Source organism: Pseudoliparis swirei, chromosome 21 (genome assembly GCF_029220125.1).
Source record: "Pseudoliparis swirei isolate HS2019 ecotype Mariana Trench chromosome 21, NWPU_hadal_v1, whole genome shotgun sequence".
Classification (NCBI taxonomy): Eukaryota; Metazoa; Chordata; class Actinopteri; order Perciformes; family Liparidae; genus Pseudoliparis; species Pseudoliparis swirei.
Window position 1 is genome coordinate 7,035,866 of NC_079408.1, and position 26,748 is coordinate 7,062,613.

Below are 26,748 nucleotides of genomic sequence, written 5' to 3' on the forward strand. Positions count from 1 at the left end.
TTTATTAGGTCCATTAGGCACAGCGTCCCCGAGGTGTGTGCGCCTGCTATGTTTGTTTTTCTCAAGGCTTTGTTGGAGTTAATGATGTCACCTTTAATTGTGACACACACACACACACACACACACATTTCCTTGTCTCAGAGGGATTGTAAGACTGTATTTAAAGAGGAAATATCCACCTAAATCAGGGTTATTGCTTCCCTGAAAACCCAGTAATCAGTGTCAAGATTAAACGGTATCTTTCCCCTTTTACATGTCTGGGAAAGTAACCGAACCACCTTGTTTTGGAATTAGCCCTGGGAATGGGCTAACGTGTTCACCCGGGTTAAATATTAAACCCGGAAACAGAATCCGATTCAGTGGTGAATGCGGAAATTTAAAAAAGCGTAAAGCCGGGGTGGGCAGTGTATATTGTTGTCGTCGTTGTGTAAAAGTTCGGCAAAAAAAAATGTCGTGACCCGAAAGAAAACGAGACTTCTGCAGCTGCTGTTAGCTCTTACGTCAGACTTTAGAAAAGTGTGAGGAGAGTCTTTGCCCAATCACAGGTCATTTCAAAGAGAGGGCTTTCCCTATTGACTGTTCTATTAACGCAGATCCACGTGCACAATGGGAGCGGATGTACGTCGAAGCAAAATCAGTTTATTGAATTGCGAAAAGTATAAATTGTATTGCTACAAGTTCAACTTTTCATTTGTGCTTCCAGGAGTCTTGAACTCTGGTGAAGATGCGACGTGAGCCCGATTAAAGCCGTCGCGTGCGAAAGCAGACTGGACTATTTGAGTTCATGAAAGGATGGGCAGTCGGCCATTTCAGAAGGTTTCCTGATGTCGTTCAAACGGTGTTAAATATTGACGAGACTTCCTCCCTCTGGTACCAAATATTCCCCACCTGAACCAGAGCTCCGTCCTCTTGGCTGATATCCAGGGACCAAGATAAGATGTGGGGCACTTAGCCATCGGGCATCGGCATGGGAACCCCGTCGCTTGCAGGCCTGAATAATTCAGCGCCCCATAGATTTACCGCTTATGAAGTCACGCAAAAGAGACGGAACGGATCTTCAATATTATCTATACCGCTTCTACATGCATACCTGATTTCCCCCGGGGGAATTCCAAATGGCTTTAATGTACTGTGAGAAACTTTTCATAACAGCGGCGACGCCCTCACCCAGAGAGCGCTAAAGTAAATACGCATGAATGCAACCAGAGTCAATATTTGCAGCAGCTCCTCGTGCTGCTTATTCATGTCCTGCGCTGTCAACTGCATCTGCCCGACAGGTTTAGCACCCCGAGCCATCCTCCGTTGTGTGTGTGTGTGTGTGTGTTCACGAACGGCAGGTTTGTTTTGAGTCTAAAGACTAGGGTGGGGTGACGTCGCCTTGTGTATACCATCAGGGCCTTTTTTTCTTCTTCTTTTTTTCCAGGATGTTAATGTTTCTTCCGCCCGGTCAACACGATGAAAGTCAACCCTCCCTCCGGGACCGTCAAGTGACACCAGCGGCAGTCATACGTCACACTAAAGACGCGTTTAATCACGTCCTTCGCTGGTCAGTCGTTAATAATTCAGCGAATAACCAGAAATTAACAGATTTGTAAAGGTTAGGAATGTGTGTCCTGCGTGAGTGAAGATGATGAGACGAGGAAGGTCAAGAGGAGACAAAACGAGTCACGGATTGGTAATGCTCGAAACACATCTCCATCTCATCTCCTTGAACTGGAGATAATACACGATAGAGAGCCCGTAGTCGTCGGACTACCTGGTCGAGATGAATAAGACAAATCGTCTTTTTATTGAGCCGCAAAAAAAAGGGAGAGAAGGAGCGAGGAGGGTGCAGAAATGAGAGAAAGGGAGTGAGGAAGAGTAGAATATGAAGACGGATGGCTGAGGAGAGGGAGGAGACGGCCTGCACGGCCCTCTCAGCAGGTATACAGGGTATGATTAAATTACAATAAAGTTAATTATTTATGGCTTGACAGGTTAGTCATCTTTAGTTCTATTATTTTACAATGATAAAAACACAGCACACTGTCCCAAAATATGAATAACAGGTATTTATTTATTTAAAAAAAGAAATGAGGCACCATGAAAAGACATTTAACATAACAAGTTGGAAGATAACATGGCTAAAAGGATATGTTTTGGTCGAGATTTGGGTAAACGATATATTTAGATGATTAGCTTATGAGGGTCTTTAAAGAGCAACTTGACCTATTTAGTATCTCACGTCCATAAAGAACATGAGACAGATTCTAAAAAAAATTTAAAAAAAGATTAAAATTGAAAGGCGTGAGATATAAATGGCATTAACTTTTTCTTTGGATCCTACATTTCCCATCTTTCATCTTTTCATAAATAAATGTAAAGCAAAGACCAAAACAAAGCTAAAATAAAAGTGAATGTTGCACTTCACCAGGACATGAAAGCTAATGTTGCGCAATGTCTGCTGGATGTTTATTAGTAAAGGAAAATGTTTGCCGACACGTTAGCGGAAAACAACTTTATGAACTGCTAAAAAATTGTTTTTTAAAAGAATAGAAAATGTGCTCCGTGACCTTTACGGGTGGCGCGCACCGACCTCTCGGGATGCAGGTCGGAGGCGCGTCCCTTTAAGACAACGCGCTGAACGAGAAGCCACGGTTTGATATGAGACCCGACGCGTCGTTCACTGCCCTCTCCTCTTCCTGCTTGGTCAGGTCGGAAGAGAAACGCCAAGACGCTGTCGTTTTAGTCTCGTCACATCTGCCGACCCTACCGTCCATTTCCTGGTTCTGCGCCCGCCGTTATGAGTTAGTTTCTCCCTCCGATGTAATCTCAGACTTCCTGGATAGCGTCTCTGGGGCTGCAGCTCCATCAATCCCCTTTACTGATGGACGTGCAACAAATTCTAGTTTACCTCCACATACAAAAACATATGTACACACACCATCGGCATATTGAGTAACAGGTCCGTCGGGGAAAGCCCCGCGCCGGGCTTCCCGGACGCGAAGCAGCCGCCGTGCCTAAACGCCACGAGCAAGGCACTATCGTATATCTATTTTAAGAGGAAATGGAGCGTGCCACGCATTCCCCGTTACTGCTTGTAAAATAACCGGCCGGCGTGACTGTACGTCACTCCCGCCGCCTGTCGTCCTCATCTTCATCGGCACGTTGAGGCCCCGCCCCCCCCGCGGAGCAGGAATGTGGAGGGGCGGCTCCCCCGGACTACTCCGCTCCTCCGGCGCTGATGTTTTTTTTATTGCTCCCGTTTTTGGGGTTTGGTCCAGATGTTCTCTTCTCGCCTCGGGATCCTCGAGATCGCTATCGCTTCTCTTTGTCCAAGTCGTCCGTCTGTTCCTGGGGGAAGGAAATAGTCTGGATTTAATACGGAAGCTCATCCTCGATGATCTTCACGTCGGGCGTGTTCTCCCATCACGTTGTTTGACTTCCTTGGGCTGAAGGCTTTTCTTTTTTCCCCCTTTCTCAAACAGCCAATATGAGAAAAGCTAAAAAGTAAATATGGGAGTGAGCAGTATGGAATTAAACAAACACTGGTGTTAATGAGAATGATGAAGCTTAAAGCTGAACAATGGGAGAGCAGCATCTTCTATTATTGACTCCAACCTCTCATATTACCTGGATTTAAGAAACTGTAGAAAACACCAACCACGTCAGCATCATCATCATCAGTCTAATGAGGCAGAATGCGTGACGCACCTCTGCCTCATTTTCTTACAAACCAAAAATAACTGACAGCCACGTGCGCTTGGAGAGGTTTTCCTTTATTGGGCTTTGTTATGAAAAAATAAAATGTCTTAATTTATGGCGTCTTTTGTAACTTCAGCCACCAGCGGATATCGTTCTCAGTTTTATTTTCAGAATAAAGTCGTTAAAATGCTTTAAATTTTGAAGCAGTATGAAATACAAAGATCTGAATAATGAAAGGTTGATATAGTTCAAATCCAATGGGTGCATTAGTAACGGTCAGAAACCAAAATGTAAAGATCCAGCAGGTGATCGATTATATTCTCTGGGGACTAATATTGAGGTAGAATTAGCGACGGGCGTCTCATCAATGAGTCTTGAATCTTTTTGGTCACAAACAAACCCGAAAAAAAGAAACCAGGAGGACGTTTTTAGTTGGAAAGCTTGTGAGCGGTCGATGAACCCCAGGAGGAGACGTGTCCCAGCACCTGGCGCGTTGCCGTTTTCATCACCAGCGTTCCTGTGATGCAAACGGAGCGCAGCCGGCTGGAGGCTAGTTACTGCTTTGGTCGGATATTTCACTCGCAAAATATTTCAACACGTATTTAGCTATAATCACATTATCTTTACGTAACACAATACACAGCTACATCTACTGCATCGCGGTCACCAGCAGGACATTGTTTGTGACATCTGTCAATTACTCAATATAACCAAATGATTATTTTGCAAGTGTTTTTTTTGGAAATAATTCATAATTTAAGCAATTTTTTTTTAAATATCAAGTTCGGGCTACAGACATTCTGCTTTTCTTTCTTTTAGATGATCGTAAACTGAATATTTTATTGTATTTTGAGGATTGAAGTGTTGGTCGAGAGAAGTCACACAGCATCCGATACGTTTATTTTTATTTTTTATATTTCCTGACATTTAGACTGTTAATATAAATCTTAAAAGTGCTGATTTATACTTTGTAAATTAAGATACTGTCCAAAAACGAAGAAAAAAAAAGTTATTAAAAAAAAATATATATATAAATCTTAAATATCGACGCAAAGACAAAGCAGGACCCAGTGAGGAGGTGTTCCAGCATACAGACCTGCTGGGACTCCGACGGCGTCCGGCTCCTGGGCTCCGTCGCCGTTGGAGACGCAGGAGCGCTCCCATTGGAGTCCGTTATTAGCAGCGTCCGCCTATCCCTGGCCGGCTTCTCACACTTCGTCACCCTGAACCTGAGGGCGACACAGAAACACAATGTTTTTCTGCAGTCTGGCGAAAGTCGGCTCATTAAAACTAATTGCCGATTATGTGGGAAGTGTAGAGCGTGTACTGTTGGACTCCTTCAAGGAAGTTATTAAAAAGTAAATCAATTAGAACTTAGGTGCCTCTATTTGCTGACGTTTTGATATTTACACTATAAACATATAAATAACCCACAGAAAACAGCCTTTTATTGAACACACACACACACACACACACACACACACACACACACACACACACACACACACACACACACACACACACACACACACACACACACACACACACACACACACACACACACACACACACACACACACACACACACACACACACACACACACACACGTCTTAAACCCCTTTTCTAACACTGGAGAGCGATGGCAAGAGGGTCCAAAGCCATCGTCAATATTATATTTCCAAGGTCCGAGCTCTCCGACTGCCATCTAATGAGGAAAGCAATGCATGATGGGAGAACCGGCATCCGTTTGAATTTTTTTTTTAAAAGGGTGTTTGCAAAAAGACGACATTTTGATGGAGTGGTGAAGTCACTGAGGTGGTCAACAACAACCTCACACCCACTGACCACTCTGGCTGGATGAAGGTATGGATTCACTTTGAGTAACCGGGCAGTAGAACAAGACACACGGAGAGTTCTCTGCAGCCACCGTGGTCTCAGTTGTGAGGACCGCTCTTGTTTCATGTGTTTATTAAACGGGGGCCGTTGCCATGGAGCAGGGGGTTAACCACCGACAGTCTGAAACCCTGCTGCATCTATTTTCCCAGGCTTCACCGAGAACCGTTCACACGCGCATTTTCCAGATCACTGGTCTGGTGTCAAAGTGCACGGCAATCTTAGTGGGTGGAATTAATCGGGGATTTTTGGGGAGTTAATGTTTGACCGTCGGTGAGCAAACTCATTGCAAACCGTTTTAATGTCCGTCTGCTCATCAAAACACCTTCTTATGATCGGAAGAACATTTTGGAGGAAAGAAAGCCGAAATGAGAATTCTTTTTTTCTTTCTGCCTCCTCGACTCCGACACACACACACACACACACACACACACACCTGCCCACAGCCAGCACCGTGACCTCCCCGAGTTGGCTGCGCCGCTGCTCCGCCTTGCGGGCAGACAGCTTCCTCATGAGCGGCCATTTCTTCTGGCTGCAGCGGTTGCAGATGTTCTTGTGGCCGCCGAAGCCGCCGATGGTGTGCAGGTGGTTGCACGTGTGCTTGGCGGCTCCCGGGGGTGCACCCGGCGATACGGGAGTCAACGGAGGGGTGCCAAGAGAGCTGGGGGTGAGTGGGGAGGTGGGGGTGAGTGGGGAGGTGGGGGTGAGTGGCGGTCTGAAGACAAAAAGAACCAGACGTTAGTGTTTGCCGGACATTTTGCTCCAGCAGTGTCAGTTGATATTATTAAATGATACATTACAGTAACTAGAACGGGCACTCGGTAGAGAGCATACCTTCGCATATCACAAGATTGGGCATTAAATTATGAACATTTTGGCATTAGTTGCATGCCAATTGGATAGAAATTGGTAAACAAATTATTTTGACCTTTCCATGACCTTGACCCGATCGATCCCAAAATCTAATCAAATGGTCCCCAGATAATAACCAATCATCCCACCAAATTTCATGCGATTCGGTTTAATACCTTTTGAGTTATGCGAGGAACACGCATACAAATAAATTAAAAAAATATTGAAAAAATAAATACACGGCGATCAAAACACAACCTTCCGCATTTTCAATGCGAAGGTAATAAAGATCGCCGCTGATGACGACGGCCAAGTGTTACCAGACGAGCACAAGCCAAATCAGCAAACAATAATTATACAATAAAGAGAGGAAATTACCCAAGAGATATTTTATAGGTCACCAGAATGTTTCAGCATCTGGAGATTGAATAAAACCAAAAGGTAGCGAGGGGCTGTTTCAGATCAGCTCTGAGAAAGGGAGACCTTTCACAGACTAACAACTGACCTACATTCAAAACAACATTTTAATTGCATGGAGATGAATTCAATCTCCTCAGGATTCCGCGGGGCGCGGCAGCAGCGTGCCACCGCACGAATGACACGTTAATATCGCATCGCAAAATCTTCAAACAGATGCCGACGAGCTCTTTCGAGAGCCATCGCTCCGCATCGTGATTGCGAGTGAGACGGTAATAATAACGACGGGAGGCAACTTCCTGCAGGAGCAGGCGCCAGGTGGAGCGTCGGTGGTTCAAAGAAAACAAATGTCAGAGAGAAAACTGCGCGTGCATTCGCTGGTGAGCGGCTCTTTGCATCGTTTACACACAAGAGGCAGAACATACAGCGTTTCTGCTTATGGACACACTCGTAATACACACAGTCCAACGGGACACATCTTTGATCCGAGTCGAGAACCGGCGAGGAGGCGGGGCCACGGGTACTGAACAGCTTCATTTCACACACAAATAAAAAAAGTGGGTGTAAATATCCGGCTATAACAGCCTCCACTCTTTTAGGAAGACTTATTAATAACTTAATAAGACTAGATTTGCTCTCATTGAGCCACAAGAGCAGTTGGCCAAATTCAGAGCGGCTTCAGCTCTCTGGGAGAAAGTCCGGCTCCGTGATGCATTTGAATGAGGCCACCCACATCAAGGGTGCAAATACAGAGGGCTCCGGAAAATATCTTAACATGAATGTGGACCAGAGGGGCAAGTACTTCCATATTTGTGAGTGTTTAACACGATATGAAGTCGCTGCCTGTGTCTGTTTGACCAATCGGACGCGATCATCCGACGGCTGCTGGTCGATTAGAAGCTCCAATAAGAGACCAGGAGAGCACCTGGAATTAGAATGAACTCAATTTGGTTCCTGGTCCCAAGAACCTTTTGCAGAAACTCAGGAACTTGACCGTGAGTTTCTGCAAAAGGTTCTTGGTCCTCTGGGGGTGTTCCTACAATGGAACAGCCCGTGTGTGTATATACCAACGATGAGATACACAAGGGCTGGTCCACTAGGGGTATATATATATATATATATACACCACAGATATGAACATACTGTAAGTATGTGTGGACACAAGGGGTGGCCATGTAGTTTAAACTAGTGGTTCTCGAAGATAATAATAGTGCGTATTTGTTTTTCTAATCTTTGCGTTATTTTCCCCTTGTGAGTTACTCAATAATATTGGGCATTCAAGGCATTTTTTAAAAGAGTATTCCAACAGAACAAGGAAGAGAAAATAGTGGTAATGGTCAATAACTGGTCCAGATGCAGTAGCACAAGAAGCCAGAAAGGTTGGGAACCACTGGGGGAAACTATGTTTCTGCACATGGAAAACACGCTAAAAAGATGTGTTGTGCTCGTGTCCAGGATTCTGATGAGCTGAGGTACGAACCACGAGTTTGATCCACAGAAGGGGGATACAAAAGGACATGGCAACGGAAAGGAGAGATGGCCTGATGTGAAGAGCGAGCGTCTGGTGGAAAGGGGGCAGAGGGACTGTGAAGGGGACTGATGGGGAGAGAGCAGCGCTGAGGCGAAGAGGAAGTTAAGTACCAAATCTGGAGAGGCGGAGAGCGAGGTCTACAGTCACTCTGCTTCTTGTAGCCCTTCAGCATCCCTCTTCCCTCCATCCGTCCATCCCTCCATGTCTGTATGTCCGTCTCCCTGCCTCCTCCCCCTTAAGTGTCCCATAAATTACCCCCGTCGATACCCCTCTATTCCACCATCTCTAAGTGATCCACTGGCAGGCTGCCCAACCTGGCTGAGGAAGAGAGAGAGAGAGAGATACGAGGAGTAACGCCAAGAGAAAAGGGAGGTACTACAGATATATTTAGCAACGAAAAGTGTCGGGAAACTGAGAGGAACTGTGGGAAAAGAGATTTGTGGAGTGAGACAGAAGAGGAAAAACACCTAAAAGTGACACCGGGTGGGGGGGGAATATGTGTTGCGATTGCAGATTCCTGCAGATTGTTCCAGGACTCCCAATGTGACGGAGAAGAATACACTTAAAAACCTCATCCTTGGCAGAGGCAACGATCCTTCCATTAATCCAGTTTCTTTCAAACAAAGGAGAGCATCTCTACTCTCGTTATCGCTCTCCATTCCTCCGAGAACAATGTGCAGCGGGACGGGAAAGATGACAGCAGCGGGAGGGAAGAGAGAGAGAGAAAGAGAGAGAGAGAAAGAGAGAGAGAGAGAGAGAGAGAGAGAGAGAGACAGAGAGAGACAGAGAGAGACAGAGAGAGACAGAGAGACAGTGAGAGAGACAGTGAGAGAGACAGTGAGAGAGAGACAGTGAGAGAGAGCGGGAGAGAGAGAGACAGTGACAGACAGAGAGAGAGAGAGGGAGAGACAGTGAGAGAGACAGAGAGAGAGACAGTGAGAGAGAGAGACAGTGACAGACAGAGAGAGAGAGAGGGAGAGACAGAGAGAGAGAGAGACAGTGACAGACAGTGAGAGAGACAGAGTGAGAGAGACAGAGAGAGAGAGACAGAGAGAGAGAGAGCACACCCCACTAACTTGATTCAACCACACTCCACTTCCGTCCCGGCCTTCTCCTCCTCCACCTCCACTCTTTCCATCAGCCTCACCCCCTCTCCCCTTATCTCAGCGGCAAAGCAGAGTGAAGCTCGTACCATCAGCTCCTGTTCTTATGATGCAGGGCTGTCTCAAAGTTATAAAAAACTAGTAAGTTACTATTTATAGTGCACGCTTTGCCTGTTTCCAAAAGCCTTTTTCCTTTAACATAACTTGTACCTCCCAAACAAATGTAGTATAAAATGCTCCTTGGCCTTGGTTACTAATGTAGTTATCAGGACATGCTAATGTTATGTTTGCAGCTTACATTAGAGAAGAAAAACGCACAGTGTAATATTTTCCTTAACACTTTCGGTTTTTGAACAGGCCTATTTTTACAGTGAGACAAAAACAGGAAAAAGCCTCAAATCGTTACATAATGAGCTGGAACCGGCACGCGGTTGAGATTGCCGCATGATAAATCAACCAATTGTTTCAGCGTGAATGTAAGCCGTGTACGTAAAGCCTCGAGCGCAGAGACGCCGAAAGCTTCTTCGCCCGACACTCGGAGTCACACTCGCCGAAGAATCCAACCAGGGGAACACGCCAACAACTGGGCTCAATGCGCTTTAATAACCCCACAAGATAGGGATGTGGGTCACAGCGGCATTTTGGGAAGAGTCCCCAGCTGCTCGCCCTCAATCCAACCTCGCCAATGTGGAAAAGTATCAGAAGAGAAATGTGGCCCGATTGCCTCGAGTGTTCGTTTCCTCTCGTTTCCGTCACATTAGCCGTTTTTTAGGGATAAAATTCTAAACATCAGACAAGCCATAAATATTTCTATGTTAAACAAAAAAATGATATCACCACCACAGTCACACAAAAGTAGTTTAATAAACATGACACAGTTTAACGCAATTGACTACAAAACTCTGGAGGAAACTGTGCAACTTCTTAAGCTATCTACCTGTTGTCTTGATCCTTTGCCCAACTTTTTTTTTAAAAGTTTTTACCTGCAACAAGACAGACTTATCAAAAAAGTTAACAGCCAATCTGGCATTTTTTTTTCCAAGGGAAACAGCAGTTAGCAGTTATTAAGCCTCTATGTAATGTAACCTAGAGACTACTGTACTTAGCTACAGACCTATATCAAATCTACCCTTTATAAGTAAAATAATAGAAAAGGTCGTCTATCAGCAACTTAGCAACTTTTTAACCTCAAATGGTATCTTAGACAAATACAAATCGATTTTTCCCCCATCACAGCACTGAAACTGCTCTCACTAAGGTTCTAAATGATATTCATATACACACTGATTGCAAAAATTTCTATCCTAGTGTTATTGATCTTAGCTGCATTTGATGATGTACTGTCATTCAATACTTCTAGACAGACTAAAAAACTGGGTTGGACTCTCTGGTACGGTCCTAGACTGGTTCAAGTCCTACCTACAAGACAGGGACTATTTTGTCTCCATTGGCAACTATGTATCTGAGCGGACTAACATGACGTGTGGAGTTCCACAAGGTTCAATCCTTGGGCCTCTTCTATTCAACCTCTACATGCTCCCCTGGCAGAATTATGCAAAATAACAAAATCGCTTACATAATTATGGACGACGACTCAACTATACATAGCTCTCTCACCAAGTGACTATGCTACCATAGACTTACTGCGTCAGTGCACAGACCAAATCAATGATTGATGTGCCAAAAATTCCAACTAAATGAAAATAAAACCGAGATAATTGTGTTTGGTGCTAAAGAAGAAAGGCTGAAAGTTTGTGCTCATCTGGACTCCCTTTCTTTAAAGTCGAAAATCAAGTTAAAAATTTAGGTGTTATAATTGATTCGGATCTGAATTTTAATACCCACATCAAATCAATAACAAAATCAGCCTATTACCATCTAAAAAATATAGCAAGAATTAGAGGATTTATGTCCAAACAAGATTTAGAAAAACTAATTCACGCCTTCATCTCCAGTAGGTTAGACTATTGTAATAGTCTTTTTTCAGGTCTCCAAAAAAACTCTTCGACAGCTACAACTTATTCAGAATGCCGCTGCCAAGTCCTAACAAAGACTAAGAAAGTTGAACACATTACACCCATTCTCAGGTCTCTGCATTGGCTACCAGTACATCAGAGAATCGACTTCAAAATACTGCTGCTCGTTTATAAATCTAAATGGTGTAGGTCCAAAATATATCTCTGACTTGCTTCCACCTTATGAACCCTCTAGGCCTCTTAGGTCATCTGGGGCCGGTCTGCTAACTGTTCCCAGGGTTAAAACAAAACATGGTGAAGCAGCATTCAGTTATTATGCCACACACAGTTGGAACAAACTTCGAAGAGCTTAGATCTGCACCAACTCTTACTACTTTCAAAAACAGGCTAAAAACGTTTATGTTCTCCATTGCCTTAAATTGAATCTTGTATTAATCCTGAAATAATAAGACAACGACAGAAGGAATGATTCTTTGCACTTAGATTTTTATCTTTATTTTTTCTTTTATTAATCTTCTTTTATGCTTTTATGCCTTTTTAAATTGTTACTTTGATGCACTTTGTATTCCTTTTTTTTTTTTTTTTCTTATTCTTGATCTATTTTTTGTAAAGCACTTTGAATTGCATTCATGTATGAAATGTGCTATATAAATAAACTTGCCTTGCCTTGCCTTGCCTTGACACGAGGAGGCTTTTCGAGGAGGCCGGTGGTGCCCCCTGGTGGCGGAGAGCGTTCATCGCGGCTTGGGGGGTAAAACAACTACAGGAGAGGACACTTACCCATCAGAGTCAATGCTGCTGTCATGAACCATGGCTTTCAGGGCGTCAGAGTTTGCTGAAAAGAGAGAGAGATAATTACACACTTATACAGATGGAAGAAGGGAACGGAGAGAGAGAGAGAGGGTAGTGGGGGGGGGGGGGGGGGGGGATAAAAGAACTGGGAACGCTCCAGTGACTTCAAAAGCAAAAGCGCTTATTGTAAGATTGCAACGACAAATTATAATGCAATTAAATAGCACATGGCATAAACTCACCGAGCACAATTACTGCACACGACAACCTCAGGAGAACGTGCCAGATAACAAAAAATACGTAATCGACGCAAACGTACTCCAAAAAACGTCTGTGTAATAATTGTATATTGGAATAATTTACAATGCAATTTCTCTGTATATATTTTATTGCTTACCTGTATGTATTCATGCTGCTGTAGCTCAAACATATCCTCTTGCAGGATTAATAAAGTAACTATGCATCTATCGATAATGCTCTAGAATTTGGCCCGGCAACACAACAACAGCTCAGACTTACATCATTTGCTCCCAGAGACAGATTTCCCTACGGCCTGGCCGTGGTGCGTTCACTGACATGGCAGTGCGTGCGTACGTCATGGAAGAAAAAAAAAGGGGGGGGGGGGGATGTGCCGAGCGCCACAGAGACTCCGATGACTCCCGTGGATGATCTCGAGGGTCTCGTGTTGTGATTTCATCTCAAACCTACATGGACGTCTGACACCCACACCCCCCCCCCCCCCCCCCCGGTATCATGCAGCCCCTCGAGGACTCACAACAACATCCTCGCTGGACTTTTTCAAAAAGTATTTAGAACTCGTCACCGCTCATCGTAGACACGACATGGAAGACTGGGTTTCTGTTTGCAGTCGTGAAAAGCCCTCAAGACATATGTGCTACGATCAAAGGAGACCGACATGGACACACCCTTCACGTTTTCTGCAACGGTATCACATATTGTTGGTTATTTCCCACGACACATTTATTACCTTCGCATTGAAAATGCGGAAGGTTATGTTTTGATCGCCGTGTATTTATTTATTTGTATGCGTGTTACTCGCATAACTCAAAAAATATTAAACCGAATCACATGAAATTTGGTGGGATGATTGGTTATTATCCGGGGACCATTTGATTAGATTTTGGAATCGATCAGGTAAAGGGTCAAGGTCATGGTCATGAAAAGGTCAAAATATTCTACCAGTCAATTTTTATCCAATTGGCATGCAACTAATGCCGAAATGTTCATAATTCAATGCCCAATCTTGTGATATGCGAAGGTATGCGCTCTACCGAGTGCCCGTTCTAGTTCTATGTGTTTTTTGTCCTTGCTTTTCTCTCAGAGATGTTTCCAACGGGCCTCCGTACCCTCTAAAACACGATGCAGTGAGGTCAAAAGACCCCGCATGTTAAGGAGAGATACTGAATGCATCTTCCTTTTTCAGTCATTCAGAAATATAGATTAATGGAGAGCATTTAAAGAGAGTTTTGTTTCAGTGTATAGTGTGTTGATGCTACAGCCAGTATGATTCATATTTGGAGGTCATCTCTAGATGGCAGTCTTCGCTCAGCCTTAAAGACGACGCCTCTTCCCCACAGCGGCTTCTCACTTCCTATGTTTATTTATACACCCGGAAAAATACCTCCAAGTAGGTTTCTCGGGTATCCGGTAATGACGCCTTTCAAGCGTCATTCGACGGACACCTTTCGCCGCACGATACGTAGAAGGAGTCCCGAGCCACGTCACGACTCCAGAGCGACGTTGTGACGGACGCTTGTTGGAGTCGGCTGCCGGGATCAATGCGCACATAAGATGGATCTGTGTGCTTTTAAGAACATTTCTAGGAAAACAAAATCACTGCAGCCTCTGTAATCTGTTTATCGAATTGATCCCCATGATGACTTTATCCAAATAAATCAATAAAATGGTGAACTCAAGCTATCAACATTGTTGTTTGGGTGTTATTTGACACTTTACTTTAACCCTTTAACCCTTGTGTTGCCTGAGGGTCAATTTGACCTGATTCAATATTTAACCCTCCTGCCGCCTTAGGGTTAATTTGACCCCATTCAATGTTTAATGTCGGTGTTCTTTCGGAAGTCAACAAACAAACATAAAGTGCCTCACACTTAAACTTGGAAAACAATATTAATTCTAATAATTTTCTGGAGGTTTTAATTGCTGGCGTCAAATTGACCCCAAGGGTAAAATATGTTAGTAAATATAAAGGTAACAGGAGGGTTAAATATTGAATCGGGTCAAATTGACCCTAAGGCAACAGGAGGGTTAAGAAAGAATCCATCATAATAATGATGATTAATCATATATTAGCATATTTATGTTATTACAAACATATGTGAAACTAGAATCTCTCCGATTTCAAATGGTATACTATTAAAACTGTGTTATTTCATATTGTTGGTTATTATACCAAGAGGAGCTCAACTTTCTGCAGCTACCTCCCCCCTAGAGGAAGAATTGATGTCCCATTAGAAGAAGTGAAACCCGTGGAAAACAATGTTTTTTACTTATCAACCATAAAAATCAACAATCAGTCCGAGATCTCCCTCCATCCTGACCCCTCCTCCTCCTCCTTCCTCCTCTTCTACTTGACTCTTCCGTCCTGCATTATATTTAACTCTTTATCTCTAACATGGAGAGACAGTCAATTAATTGCTCAACTGGCCTTTTGTGTCATGAGGACATTTCCCGAGTAGTCCCATCGGTTTGTTTTTTTCCACTAAAATTGCAAAGCACCCGTTGCCCGGATTTCCATAGGACTTCACTGGCAGGCGGTTTGTGAGCTGCGAAGGGAGATACTGTCATCGAATCCATCCGGAAAGGCCCGTGTGATCGCACTATTCAAGCGGAACACAATACATCGATCCTTATCTGTCCCGTTGCCACTTACAAACTCGGCCGAACAAAAGGGACCGCAATCACTCGGTTGAAGGAGAGCGCTGTGATTTATGACGCCTTCAACTTCCTGCTCCAGCTCAGGGAAATGATGTCAATTTACAGGAATGAAGCAATCTTTTAACTGCGAAGACGTTCCCGGAAGAACACGGTGTCATCACACATTTCACCTGGAACTCCTCTGCAGCCGCGATATCCTCATTCAGAGCTAGAGTCCCACGTCAGAAAACGCACACTAGGTGGAAAACAGACGAACCGGAAAGGGAACCTCGGGTTCAGTGTTTATTTAGTACGTTGGACTCGTACCTTCATTTTTCATGATGTATTTGATGATCTGCCCAACGGTGTCGTTGTTTTCACTGAGGGTGTCATTCATTTCTGGAAGAAAAGCAGAAAAACACACCATTAGAAAGTTATATCGGAAGTTATATATCCTAGGGACCTAGGGCGACATGTTAAAAGCAGGACACACACATTTAGACTGTGTATTCTCAGAGTGCAGGACAGTAAAATAAACCGAGAACAGGGTAGGGAAATTACATATTTTTTAGGGGGCAATATTTGGCCCCTCTCACTGAAATCTAGGGACATTTAAATATAAATTGGGGGCACTTTTTGAAACTTGTGAAATAACATTTAACCTTTGTCCAAAAATAATAAATATATTTATTTAGGCTTACACTATATGAGCAATTGTCATAAAAAAATGGCAATAATAAGACTATTAGGCAGTCGTCTACAGATTCAAAGTGTTTTTTAAAATGTTTAGAACAAAAAAACAGAAAACATTAATCAGACAATCATATCCAATTGTATTCATATTTCTTTGTGGTTATTTATTGTTATTACATTTTTTAAACAACGATTAACAATTATGACTTATTTGTTAATAATATGTTTTGTGTATCTACCTAGTACAGGCAATACAGATAGGACAGACGAAACAGAACAAAAACAAAAAGCTATTTAATTATCAAAATTATGGGGGCATTTGTGTTCCCTCTCCTCGTGATATCAGGAACAAAATCATATGTCTTCGGGCAGTTTTGCCCTTTGCATTTGTTTATTCCTGACGCTGGCCAAGAAGCATGTGTGTAAAAGCGTCTTTGATTACTATGAAAAGCGCTATAGAAATGTTATGTATTATTATTATTAAACATTTTCAGAGGCAAACTCCCCGGGCCTGGCCTGATGGCCCCTTTTTACATCTGAAATGCTGAACATGACACCCAAAAATCATAATTCAAGAGCATTTATTAATACTACATCTTAATGGTTCTCATAGGTCTCACAGTTTAAGTGGAGCAGGATGCAATTATGTATTTCAAATGGAAAGCCACGCGTAGACTAACAGAGCCCTTTGTTTGCCTATTACCTGAGAGACAAGCTTGGCAATATATTGATATGTCAATATTGTGATATTGGGCGGGGATTAACAACAAGCAATGAACATATTGTAATTAATGTATTATGTCAACCGGTGGTATTGTGATCCTTTGTTGTGTTGTATTGCTCTGCCCTCATGTGATCATCTTATGCACATGTCCCTATGATTGCAATCATGAACTGATTTCCTTCTGACGGCCTCATCACAAACCCTTCCACTCAAAACACACACACAAACACACACTCACACATGAGGCACTTCCTAGAGCTTCCTGTTGACTGCTTCCTGAGTTCCCATGCTAAACAGACAGCCAGAGAGAGAGAGGGGAAGAGAGAGAGAGAGAGAGAGAGACATAAACAGAGAGAGAGTGAGATATAGAGACAGAGAGAGAGAGTGAGATATAGAGACAGAGAGAGAGAGAGACATAGAGAGATACCCAGAGAGAGCGAGAGAGAGAGACTGAGAAAAAGCGAGAGAGAAAGAGAGACAAACAGAGAGAGAGAGCGAGAGACAGAGATAGAGCGAGAGAGAGAGACAGTGAGAGAGAGAGAGAGAGAGAGAGAGAGGCAGAGATAGAGCGAGAGAAAGACAGTGAGAGAGAGAGAGAGACAGTGAGAGAGAGAGAGAGGCAGAGATAGAGCGAGAGAGAGAGACAGTGAGAGAGAGAGAGACAAACAGAGAGAGGCAGAGATAGAGCGAGAGAGAGAGACAGTGAGAGAGCGAGAGAGAGAGACTGAGAAAAAGCGAGAGAGAAAGAGAGAGACAAACAGAGAGAGAGGCAGAGAGAGCGAGAGACAGAGATAGAGCGAGAGAGAGAGACAGTGAGAGAGAGAGAGAGGCAGAGATAGAGCGAGAGAGAGACAGTGAGAGAGAGAGAGACAGTGAGAGAGAGAGACAAACAGAGAGAGGCAGAGATAGAGCGAGAGAGAGACAGTGAGAGAGAGAGAGACAGTGAGAGAGAGAGAGAGACAGTGAGAGAGAGAGAGACAAACAGAGAGAGGCAGAAATAGAGCGAGAGAGACAGTGAGAGAGCGAGAGAGACTGAGAAAAAGCGAGAGAGAAAGAGAGAGACAAACAGAGAGAGAGAGAGACAGAGATAGAGCGAGAGAGACAGTGAGAGAGAGAGACACAGAGAGAACCTGTTCATTGTGCAACAAGAGGAAACGGATGATCGGATCAACTGAACGAGTGAGAGAACACACAAGCAGTGTTTTTCCCCAACTCTTTTGTTCCGACGTACAAGAGAGAAGAGGGTTGGGCCCTTCGCAGAAACAGACAGCAACGGGGGGGAAACCCTGACGCACAATAAACATCGTGCTGCCGGCAGGAAGCTCACACTCACTGCACAAGAGAAGCGTCCTCTTCCCAAACCGACTTCACTGAACAAGTTTGCTCATCGTCAACAGCGATGCAGCGGAGGGGTTCGGGGCCAACGTGGGAAACGCGATGTGCCAGGAGGAGGAGGAGGAGGAGGAGGAGGAGGAGGAGGAGGAGGAGGCCTGTGCGAGAGGACCGTTGCATGTTTATAGCTCAGTGAGAAGAGCAGTCGGCACGGACTCTCGCTGATCTTGGCAGGGAGGTGTAAAGCTTTCACTCTTACCAGAACATTTCTCATGCCTGCGATATTCCCCAGAGCAAATCCAGTAATGCCAGAGGTTTCACATCTGCACTGCGAGAGGGGAAGGACGAGCACTGACCTCACGTCTCTCTCTCTCTCTCTCTCTCTCTGTGGCTCAAACATGACGTGACAGATGCAAACTGGGAGGGGGGGGGGGGGGGGGGGTGTTGTGACGCATCTAAACTGTGTCTCTTCAGTATGCATAAGGTCATGAGGGTCATTGATACGTACACAACGTTTGTAGAAATTCAGCGTTCTCAAGGGGAAATTAGAATGTCTGTGTCGGGAACTTCTTTGTTGCACGTCCCTTAACACACCCCGAGTTGAGTCACAGCACGAGTGGCGTGAAAGCCAAAACCTCTTCCTGGTTTCTATTGAGCTCCACTCCTTTAAAAAGAAGAAGGAGAAGAAAAGACAGACGCAATCGAGGCTCCTGGCTGGAATAAGGCTTGAAAGGCATCCGTGTTTATCATTCTTAGACGAAGCGTAGCACCCGCCCCCTCAGATTACTTCTCGGCATCGTCGCCATAGTCTGCGCCGTTAGACGCGTCAAGAGGCCATCGAAACACACGTCACTGGATTTGTGAGCCCTATGTTTTGTGATTTCACAGGCGCGATCTGAAGAGCCATGACCAGCGTACGAGTCTATTCTCTTCGCGGTCCGCCTGCACCGTCAGTATCTGGCAAACACCAAAGTCATTAGACTCAGGAATGTCGTACAAGTCTTGGAGGGCGAGCGTGGCATGGACTTGACTGCATGACAGCTGACCTTGAATTCCACCGTCGCATGACAGGAAAACTGAAACCCTCATGCAGACCGATGACTAATTAGAAAATCACTTGCGTGTCCTTTACCGTTGACTGACTGCAGAGCAAATGTTGCACAACATTACAGAGAATTTGGCAGTTCATGTTAAAACTGGACTTTTCAGTTTTCACATTTGTGAAGCAGAGAGGGAGACGAGGTGAAAAACGTTAGAATCCTCGGAAGCTGTATCAAATAAAAATAAAATTCTGCAAAAGCCTTTGTTATTCGTGGCTGCTTTTTAATTATATATATATATATATACACACACACACACACATATATACACTACTGTTCAAAAGTTTGGGGTCACTTAGAAATGTCTTTATTTTTCAAAGAAAAGCACTGTTTTTTCAATAAAGATAACATTAATCAAAAATACACATATACATTGTTAATGTGGTAAATGACTTCTAGGTGGAAACGTCTGGTTTCTAATGAAATATCTCCAGAGGTGTATAGAGGCCCATTTCCATCAACTATCACTCCAGTGTTCTAATGGTACATTGTGTTTGCTAATCGCCTTAGAAGACTAATGTCTGATTAGAAAACCCTTGTGCAATTATGTTAGCACAGCTGAAAACAGTTATGCTGGTGATATAAGCTATACAACTGGCCTTCCTTTGAGCTTGAAGTTTGAAGAACAAAATTAATACTTCAAATATTAATCATTATTTCTAACCTTGTCAATGTCTTGACTATATTTTCTATTCAATTTTCAATTCATTTGATAAATAAAAGTGAGTTTTCATGGAAGACACGAAATTGTCTGGATGACCCCAAACTTTTGAACGGTAGTGTATATATATATATATATATATTTAAAAAAATTATTATTTATTGCTGGAGTAACAAAATGAGTCAAAGCAACCGCAATTAGCGGCACACTGGTAATTTATAGCTTTATTTTTTCCGTCAAACTATTTTTTCTTCCTTCTCTTACCGCCTCACTAATCTCTTCTGTCTACTCAGTTTAATGCGAAGCCGTTTGAGCAATATTCTTGGGTGTGTACCGACGATCGATGAATGTCCTCGAACAATGACCACGCAGATGTAATAAACACATAAAGCCAATAATCATAAGGTGTCCCAGGCAATGACACACTGTGTCACATTCATCGGTCTTGCAACGCCACATTTTATGAAGAGTTGTTCAACTCACAAAATAAACTCAACTGAACCCTCCCTCTTTCATTCACATTCCCTTACCTCCACCCAGCTCCGGATCCTTCTCTTCCTCCTCACATTCCTCACCGTGGGCCTCGGTGGTGCACCGATAGCCCTTCCTCTTCAACACGTGGCAGATCACCACCCCCAACAGGCCCAGGAGGAAGAACACGGGCACCAGGATGAACGCCGTGTAGTCTAGGTGGCTCGACGCTTCTTCTCCAGCGAGTGTAGTCTGACCCGCTGGAGGATGACGAGGGACGAAGGGGAGCAAGAACAAGAGAGAAACTAAATCAGTCTAAATATTGTCGCAACAGGACAGTCATTACATAACAACGCCCTTGATTGACCCCTGGTATCCACAGAGGGTACATGTGGGGCCGAGCAGCTGAGGGGATTTAAAGGCCGTCAGCTGCGACGTGACGGAGACTTCCTGTTCCCGTCCAGGATCACGCCGGTCTGGTGCAAGCTGCCCCCCACCCCCCACCCCACACACACCCTCTTTCACATCTACAAAGACTCATTTCATTCAAGAGGCCAAGGGTAAAAAAGGCAAAACCAACAACTATAAAAAGCGCTGAGTCGATATTTAGCAGGGTTGGCCATATTTTTGTGTTATCGTCGTAACTGATTGCAGCAAAAAGAGCACAAGGACAATGAAAACCACTAAAGATCAAGCTTCCCTCTCCCACTCCCATCACGACGGACTTCAGACCCATCAGGCTCACGAAACTTTGCAGTCAACTTAAGACACGGCGAGTGGGCTGAGACCAACCGCTATTTCCTCGTTGACTAATCCCGCCGGTTATGTAATCAACTGGCCAGTTTCTTCTGTATTATTATTATTAAGTAGTTATAACGGCAACAAGATCTCCGGAGAGTCGGAAGTAACAATACATTACGTGTGACACTGTGGACGTAATGTCTTGAAAGGGTTAAAGTCGAAGGATAGACGGTGACCGGTGGTCAGCTAGAGGCTCCTGCTGTTGGCGTACCACGTGATGTGGAATGCTCAACAGACAAGAGGGCTTTTGTCTGGTTTCCTGTTCCCATCTGTGTGTGTGTCGTGTCTCTCTTACACACACACACACACAAACAGTCAGACACAAAGACAGATATGGGAAGTCACATTTTGAACAGAATCTCAAATATCAGCATCAAATCACATGTTTTTAAAACGGACCAGAGCATTATGCAAATAGGTTTGTATGAATCTACATAACTAACTATTTCCCCATTGTCCCACACGCACTGATAAAGACCATTGTCTGCTCACTGACCACCCTGTGACCGACTGGTGTGTTTCCATGTGCTTCTAGTAGGCTCTTCTGGCACGCTCACATGCCTCTCGAAATAACTCGAAAGTAATCGCAGGCCATTTTGAGCATTGTATCAAAAGAAAGAAAAATTGAAATGCAAAGAAAAGAAAGCCAAGAGGCTGACTGTCAAACGGCTTGAATAGAGTCCTCGAGGAGGATTTAGACTCGAGTCATACAAATCTCTTAGCAACCACAGATGGTGCCATGATTACAGTCCTCAGAGGGGCAGCCAAAAATAGAGATATCTGGAACACATGCACATCACAGGTGTGGATTCACACATGTGAATTCTGATAATCATACAAAACATTTCGGGCTGTCCGGATATAAATAGGAACCTCAATGATTCGGGTACAGGTCAAAACCAGAACCGAAAGTTAAATGCAGATCTAAAAGGCTTGAACAAAGGATGTTTGCTTTATGTATTCAGCTGCAGCTATTGATGTTTTTCCAATTAATCATTGAGCTGATAAAAATGTGAAAAATAAAAACAACCCGTGGTGACGGCCGCGTCTTTATAAAACCCAAACAGTGCAAATCATACAAAGATTCAACACTACGTTTCCATTTGGAGACGCATATCTTTTGCCACGTTTAGGCTGATGTTTACACACGCGTCTAGGAAAACGTGACCCTGCTCAGGAAGAACACAATCAACAACAGCATCGATTATAGATCGTGTTATCGGAGCGATTAGCGAGCGCCGCGTCCGGCAGCGTTATCGGAGCCCTAAGGAGCGGACGCTGGGAGGGCGATGGACACGAAACGGAGGCCTTTACTTTTTTTATTCAGAATTATTTCGTTCCGCACAACTATTATGAAATAATAAGAAGGAACAAAAGCATTAAACGTGTCTCTCGTGTGACAGAGCTACGACCCAGAATCTTGGTAAACTTTGATTTTTAAAGTAAATTTGATATGTGTGAGAAAGAGATAGATAGCGCAAGACCTTGTAACTTGATTTTTTTTTTTTTTTTACTGTTTATTTTCACATATGTGACTGAGGATAGGAAAATGTTTTAAGACAACGTGATGTGGAAGCGATACAAACGGGGTAGCGAGATCTAACGCTTCTCTGGATTTTGAGATGTGGGTCGATCTGCCCCTTGCTGGGAAAACATCAGATTCAACACTCAAATCACAAGAGAAGTCCACCTCAAAAAGATAATGATTCCCTGCCAAAAACACCGATATCCACGCTGACCAGAGGAATTCCCCTTTCTGACTCGGTCAACTCCTCAGTTCAAACATCCCAACCCTGCAGTTTTACGAGGATTTACTCCGCGAGAACTTCCATCTGCCTAAAAGGTTATCGACGTCTCTGCTGCAACACGATGATAAAATCAATCCCTGCAACAACCTAAACACACAAAAGTAGAATGATTTGCGATCGGATTCTTGCCCTTTTCTTTCCCTCTCTGCACCTCTTCTCTTCTCTCAAACATCAGATGCACTAATGAGGAACTATTTGTGCTATAAAAGGCTATTTGAACAGCGAGTGTGTACCGTGATGTTTTAATCTTGAACTATATGTTCCTTCGCTCTCGCTCACATTCCAAATGTGAACTCTTTTAAGACTGGCCTAAAAACCTTTTTATTCAGGAAGGCATTTTTTACCTTGAGTGAATTTATTGTCAGCTATTACATTCTTATTTTTTGGGTTGCTTTAACTATGTTTTAATCGGTTTTATTTGTTTTCACTATATGTGTGGCACTCTGAGATTCTTAGAAGGCAGAGTGCGATAAAAATGAAATGCATTATTATTATTATTATTATGTGCACATGGAAATCACCAATCACCTACAAAACCACGCATAATGATGATGGCCACACAACGGGGTCAAAGGGCATCTCAGAAAAGAGGATGTCAGTGTTCCTCCCTGCTCAGATAAGCACCTTGTGTCCCAACCTAAATGAGATTTCCTGTTCCTATACTTTACAATTCAGGTCATTTCAGATTTCGTGAGTCACTTCTCGGCAAATGTTGCATGAAATAATCACAGTCGGATGAGAAATCAGGAACGCTGTATTGGCTGAGAGACGTTCTTCACCCGGTCAGTAATCTGATCCTGAACTGGGCCAGATGCAACTGCATTATTCTCCTCCGTTCACTCATCTTGGGAAGGAGCGAGAACGGAAATGGAAACGGTTCCACGTCTCCTCATTGACCGCCGTTTGGCTCGGGGATAACCTCTCCTTCCTGTTTTACGACGTATCGACATGCATCTTTGGGGACGACGACCCGCGAGTCTCCGTGCACATTCGTGCTCCGAGAATCAATTCACGATATGTTCTGCTTTAATCAAAATTTGGGCGTTAAACTGTTCAAAAACAACAATTTAATTGCGGTCAACATTGCGTTTGCCACACAGAGCGGGAGGCACGCATCTGAATTAACAGGGCAGCAATCTAACAGCAACATGAAGTAATTCATACAACCAACCACACAATAACACATATTGCTTCTTTTTAGGTTTCGAGTGATAACGTCATAAAATATGACAGATATTTGAAGCTTTGTTAGAAAACCTATCATATAAAGAAATAAAAAATTCAGTACAGCTGTACTAAATCGCTGCCAGTCTAAGACCCCTGGATTTAAACCAACTGCTGCTCATTTTAAGATGACATGCCCATGCTAAGCGAGCAGACCGTTTTAATTTGAAGAATGAGGTGATTACTGCATCCTTTTGATGATCAACAATAGCAACTTAATTACCAAGAACAGAGGAGCGTTTAAATTGTGGCAACTTGAAAGATGCGTCTCCCCAAGGTGGCTTTAACTAACTCGTGTATAAGTGTATAGAATCTTAGAGGCAATAGAAACACAATGCTGCCAGTAGGCTTTGAAGAAGAAAAGACATTGTGCTTACAGTTAGTGTTAGCAAAACAAAACCATGCACAGGTCTTACTCTTATGTGTGGACAATTATCACTATTTGTTTCTTCAGGAATTATTTTATTCAAAGGATTATTCACAGGCCTGAGGTCATGAAAGGATTGAGAATTTTAAGAGAAATGCTTTTTTCCATTTAATTTGTTGTATCCTTTTTATATAATAGTGTGACCCTTATCTCTCTGGAACTCGTGTGTGTGTGTGGGGGGGGGGTTCCCGGACCACTGACCTAGACCACAATATGTGGCTCAACTGGGAGTGTGTTCAGGCTGTGTATGCTGCAGCCATTATATAAAGAGGTGAAGACAGACGAATCGATCCAAGAGATACATTATGCTTATACACACACACACACACATGAACATATGACTATAACCAAGCCAACGTCCCAGATAAATAGGTCAGATTAAATGAGTTTAGGTGCCGAAGACTCCTGTGGCCTCTCTCAAGGAAAATTGAAAAAGACCCAGAATGTTGACGGTTATGAGGAAAACCAAAGCGTAACATGGAACTGAAAAGGGAACACTGGCTCGATGCTTTGGGTGGAGACTGGAGAGAGAGGCGTACAGTACTCTTCTGAGCAGTATTTCAAAATACACACAGACTCAAAACAGCCTGTGTATTGTAAACATCAATAATTACTGGAAAGACATTTATCCTGACTGGAGCATTAAAGGTTAACGAAGCAGATAGCCCATTGCTCTTTAAATATTAACCTCTGGTGAATTCTTAAAAGTTGTATACGTCTTTAAAAAGGCAGTCATTAATAAATGGCTAAATGGTACGATTAAAGCACCCAGTTGTGTTATACTCGTGCCCATGCGATTGTGGTGCAGGGCTTGTGTTGACGAGAATTAACTTTTCACATGTTGCCGATTGCATTCTCGCTTCCCAGGCCGAAACATTTGTGTTTGTTTGTGAAAATCATCTGGCTGGACAAAACACGCAGGTATCACAACCTGTAAGTATCATACATGTGTGTTTGCCACTGCAATAATCCAAAATCCAGTGGCAACTAGTGTGCTGCTAATGTCCAGGTTGGCCTGCAGCACTCTATAAACATCATCAGTTCAGATAGAAACCAGGAACAAGTTAATGTGGTTGTCGAGGCAATTAAGGTCATTTACGTTTATGTTTATCTTTTAAAACGGTGTCATGGGATTTTCGAGTTTAGCTTTAACATGATTAGTGCAGAGAAATAACACACTGTCAGCTCTGGTGCCAGATGAAATAAAGTCTGCAGCAAACAACTCTTGGATACGTGATACGACTAAAATCTTGGCTACGGAGTAATAGCTTATAATATAAAGCCATAAGTGTATTAGAATCCCAGCAACAACAACAAAAAATCATATAGGCCTACCATAAACACCTGTATACTGCATCTGCTGTTAAACACTGACTTTACATTGGCGTTGTATGGCACTTTGGATTTTTACTCATTTAAAGTATGTTATTATAAATGCTCAATATGCATTATTTATTTGTTTTCTTCGACAGCTATCACGCAGTACATCTACAGTATCTATCTAAAACGTGTGCTGTATTAGCGGTTCAAGTCTTGTTTTCATCCCCAATGACTTCATAATGTTAAGTATTTTTTGAAGTATGTTAAGAGAGCAAACTTTTCTGAGGTTGAGAGTAGATTTACGACAGTGCACGCCGCTTGACGTTACAACGTACCTACGCAGAAGGGGGGAAAAGCTGTTGGAACTTACGCGGATCGGCGGTTGAGTTCGCCATTGACGGGCAGGAGCTCACCGGCGGGCTGATGGGGATGTTTTGAACCGGCGGCCGTTGAACGCCGTGATCACCGCCAACCGTGGTCAAACTATTCGAGAGGTGGGACTTCTTACTAACGTCAACGTATTTCCTGATTCACAGACAGCGGATACGCCCTAATCTTAAAGCGATACTCCCCAAAAAGTCCCCTGGATTCCGTACGATACATGATACTATGGAAGCCCGTTTCTATGGAAGCCCGTTTCCGCCACTGTGAAAAAAAAATTAACATCCTGTAAGTCATAATTATGAGATACTATCTCATAATTATGACTTAACTATCTCATAATTTCGACTTACTATCTCATAATTATGAGATACTATCTCATTATTTCGACTTACTATCTCATAATTATGAGATACTATCTCATTATTTCGACTTACTATCTCATTATTATGACTTAACTATCTCATAATTTCGACTTACTATCTCATAATTATGAGATACTATCTCATTATTTCGACTTACTATCTCATAATTATGAGATGCTATCTCATTATTTCGACTTACTATCTCATTATTTCGACTTACTATCTCATAATTATGAGATAGTAAGTCGAAATTATGAGATAGTTAAGTCATAATTATGAGATAGTATCTCATAATTA

At 43.3% G+C, this 26,748-nt stretch overlaps 1 protein-coding gene across 1 annotated transcript; it reads right to left on the minus strand.

Annotated features, from left to right (window-relative positions):
• Nucleotides 1-2,036: 2,036 nt before the first annotated feature.
• rell1 (RELT like 1) lies at nucleotides 2,037-26,194 on the minus strand. The gene is made up of 7 exons (XM_056443228.1): nucleotides 26,076-26,194; nucleotides 20,185-20,385; nucleotides 15,472-15,543; nucleotides 12,238-12,292; nucleotides 6,015-6,293; nucleotides 4,781-4,913; nucleotides 2,037-3,333 (listed from the first exon to the last, which is right to left on the minus strand). Exons 1-7 carry the CDS (start codon nucleotides 26,098-26,100, stop codon nucleotides 3,298-3,300), a joined length of 801 nt encoding a protein of 266 aa, XP_056299203.1. The 5' UTR covers nucleotides 26,101-26,194; the 3' UTR covers nucleotides 2,037-3,297.
• Nucleotides 26,195-26,748: the final 554 nt, after the last annotated feature.

Excerpts from the sequence above, each read along its gene's own strand:
- rell1 (XM_056443228.1), bottom strand. The coding sequence starts at position 26,100 with ATGGCGAACTCAACCGCCGATCCGC. Across the intron at positions 12,293-15,471 it reads ATACATCATGAAAAATGAAG|CAAACTCTGACGCCCTGAAA; the intron begins GTACGAGTCCAA and ends CTCTCTTTTCAG. Across the intron at positions 3,334-4,780 it reads CGCCGTCGGAGTCCCAGCAG|GAACAGACGGACGACTTGGA; the intron begins GTCTGTATGCTG and ends TCCTTCCCCCAG.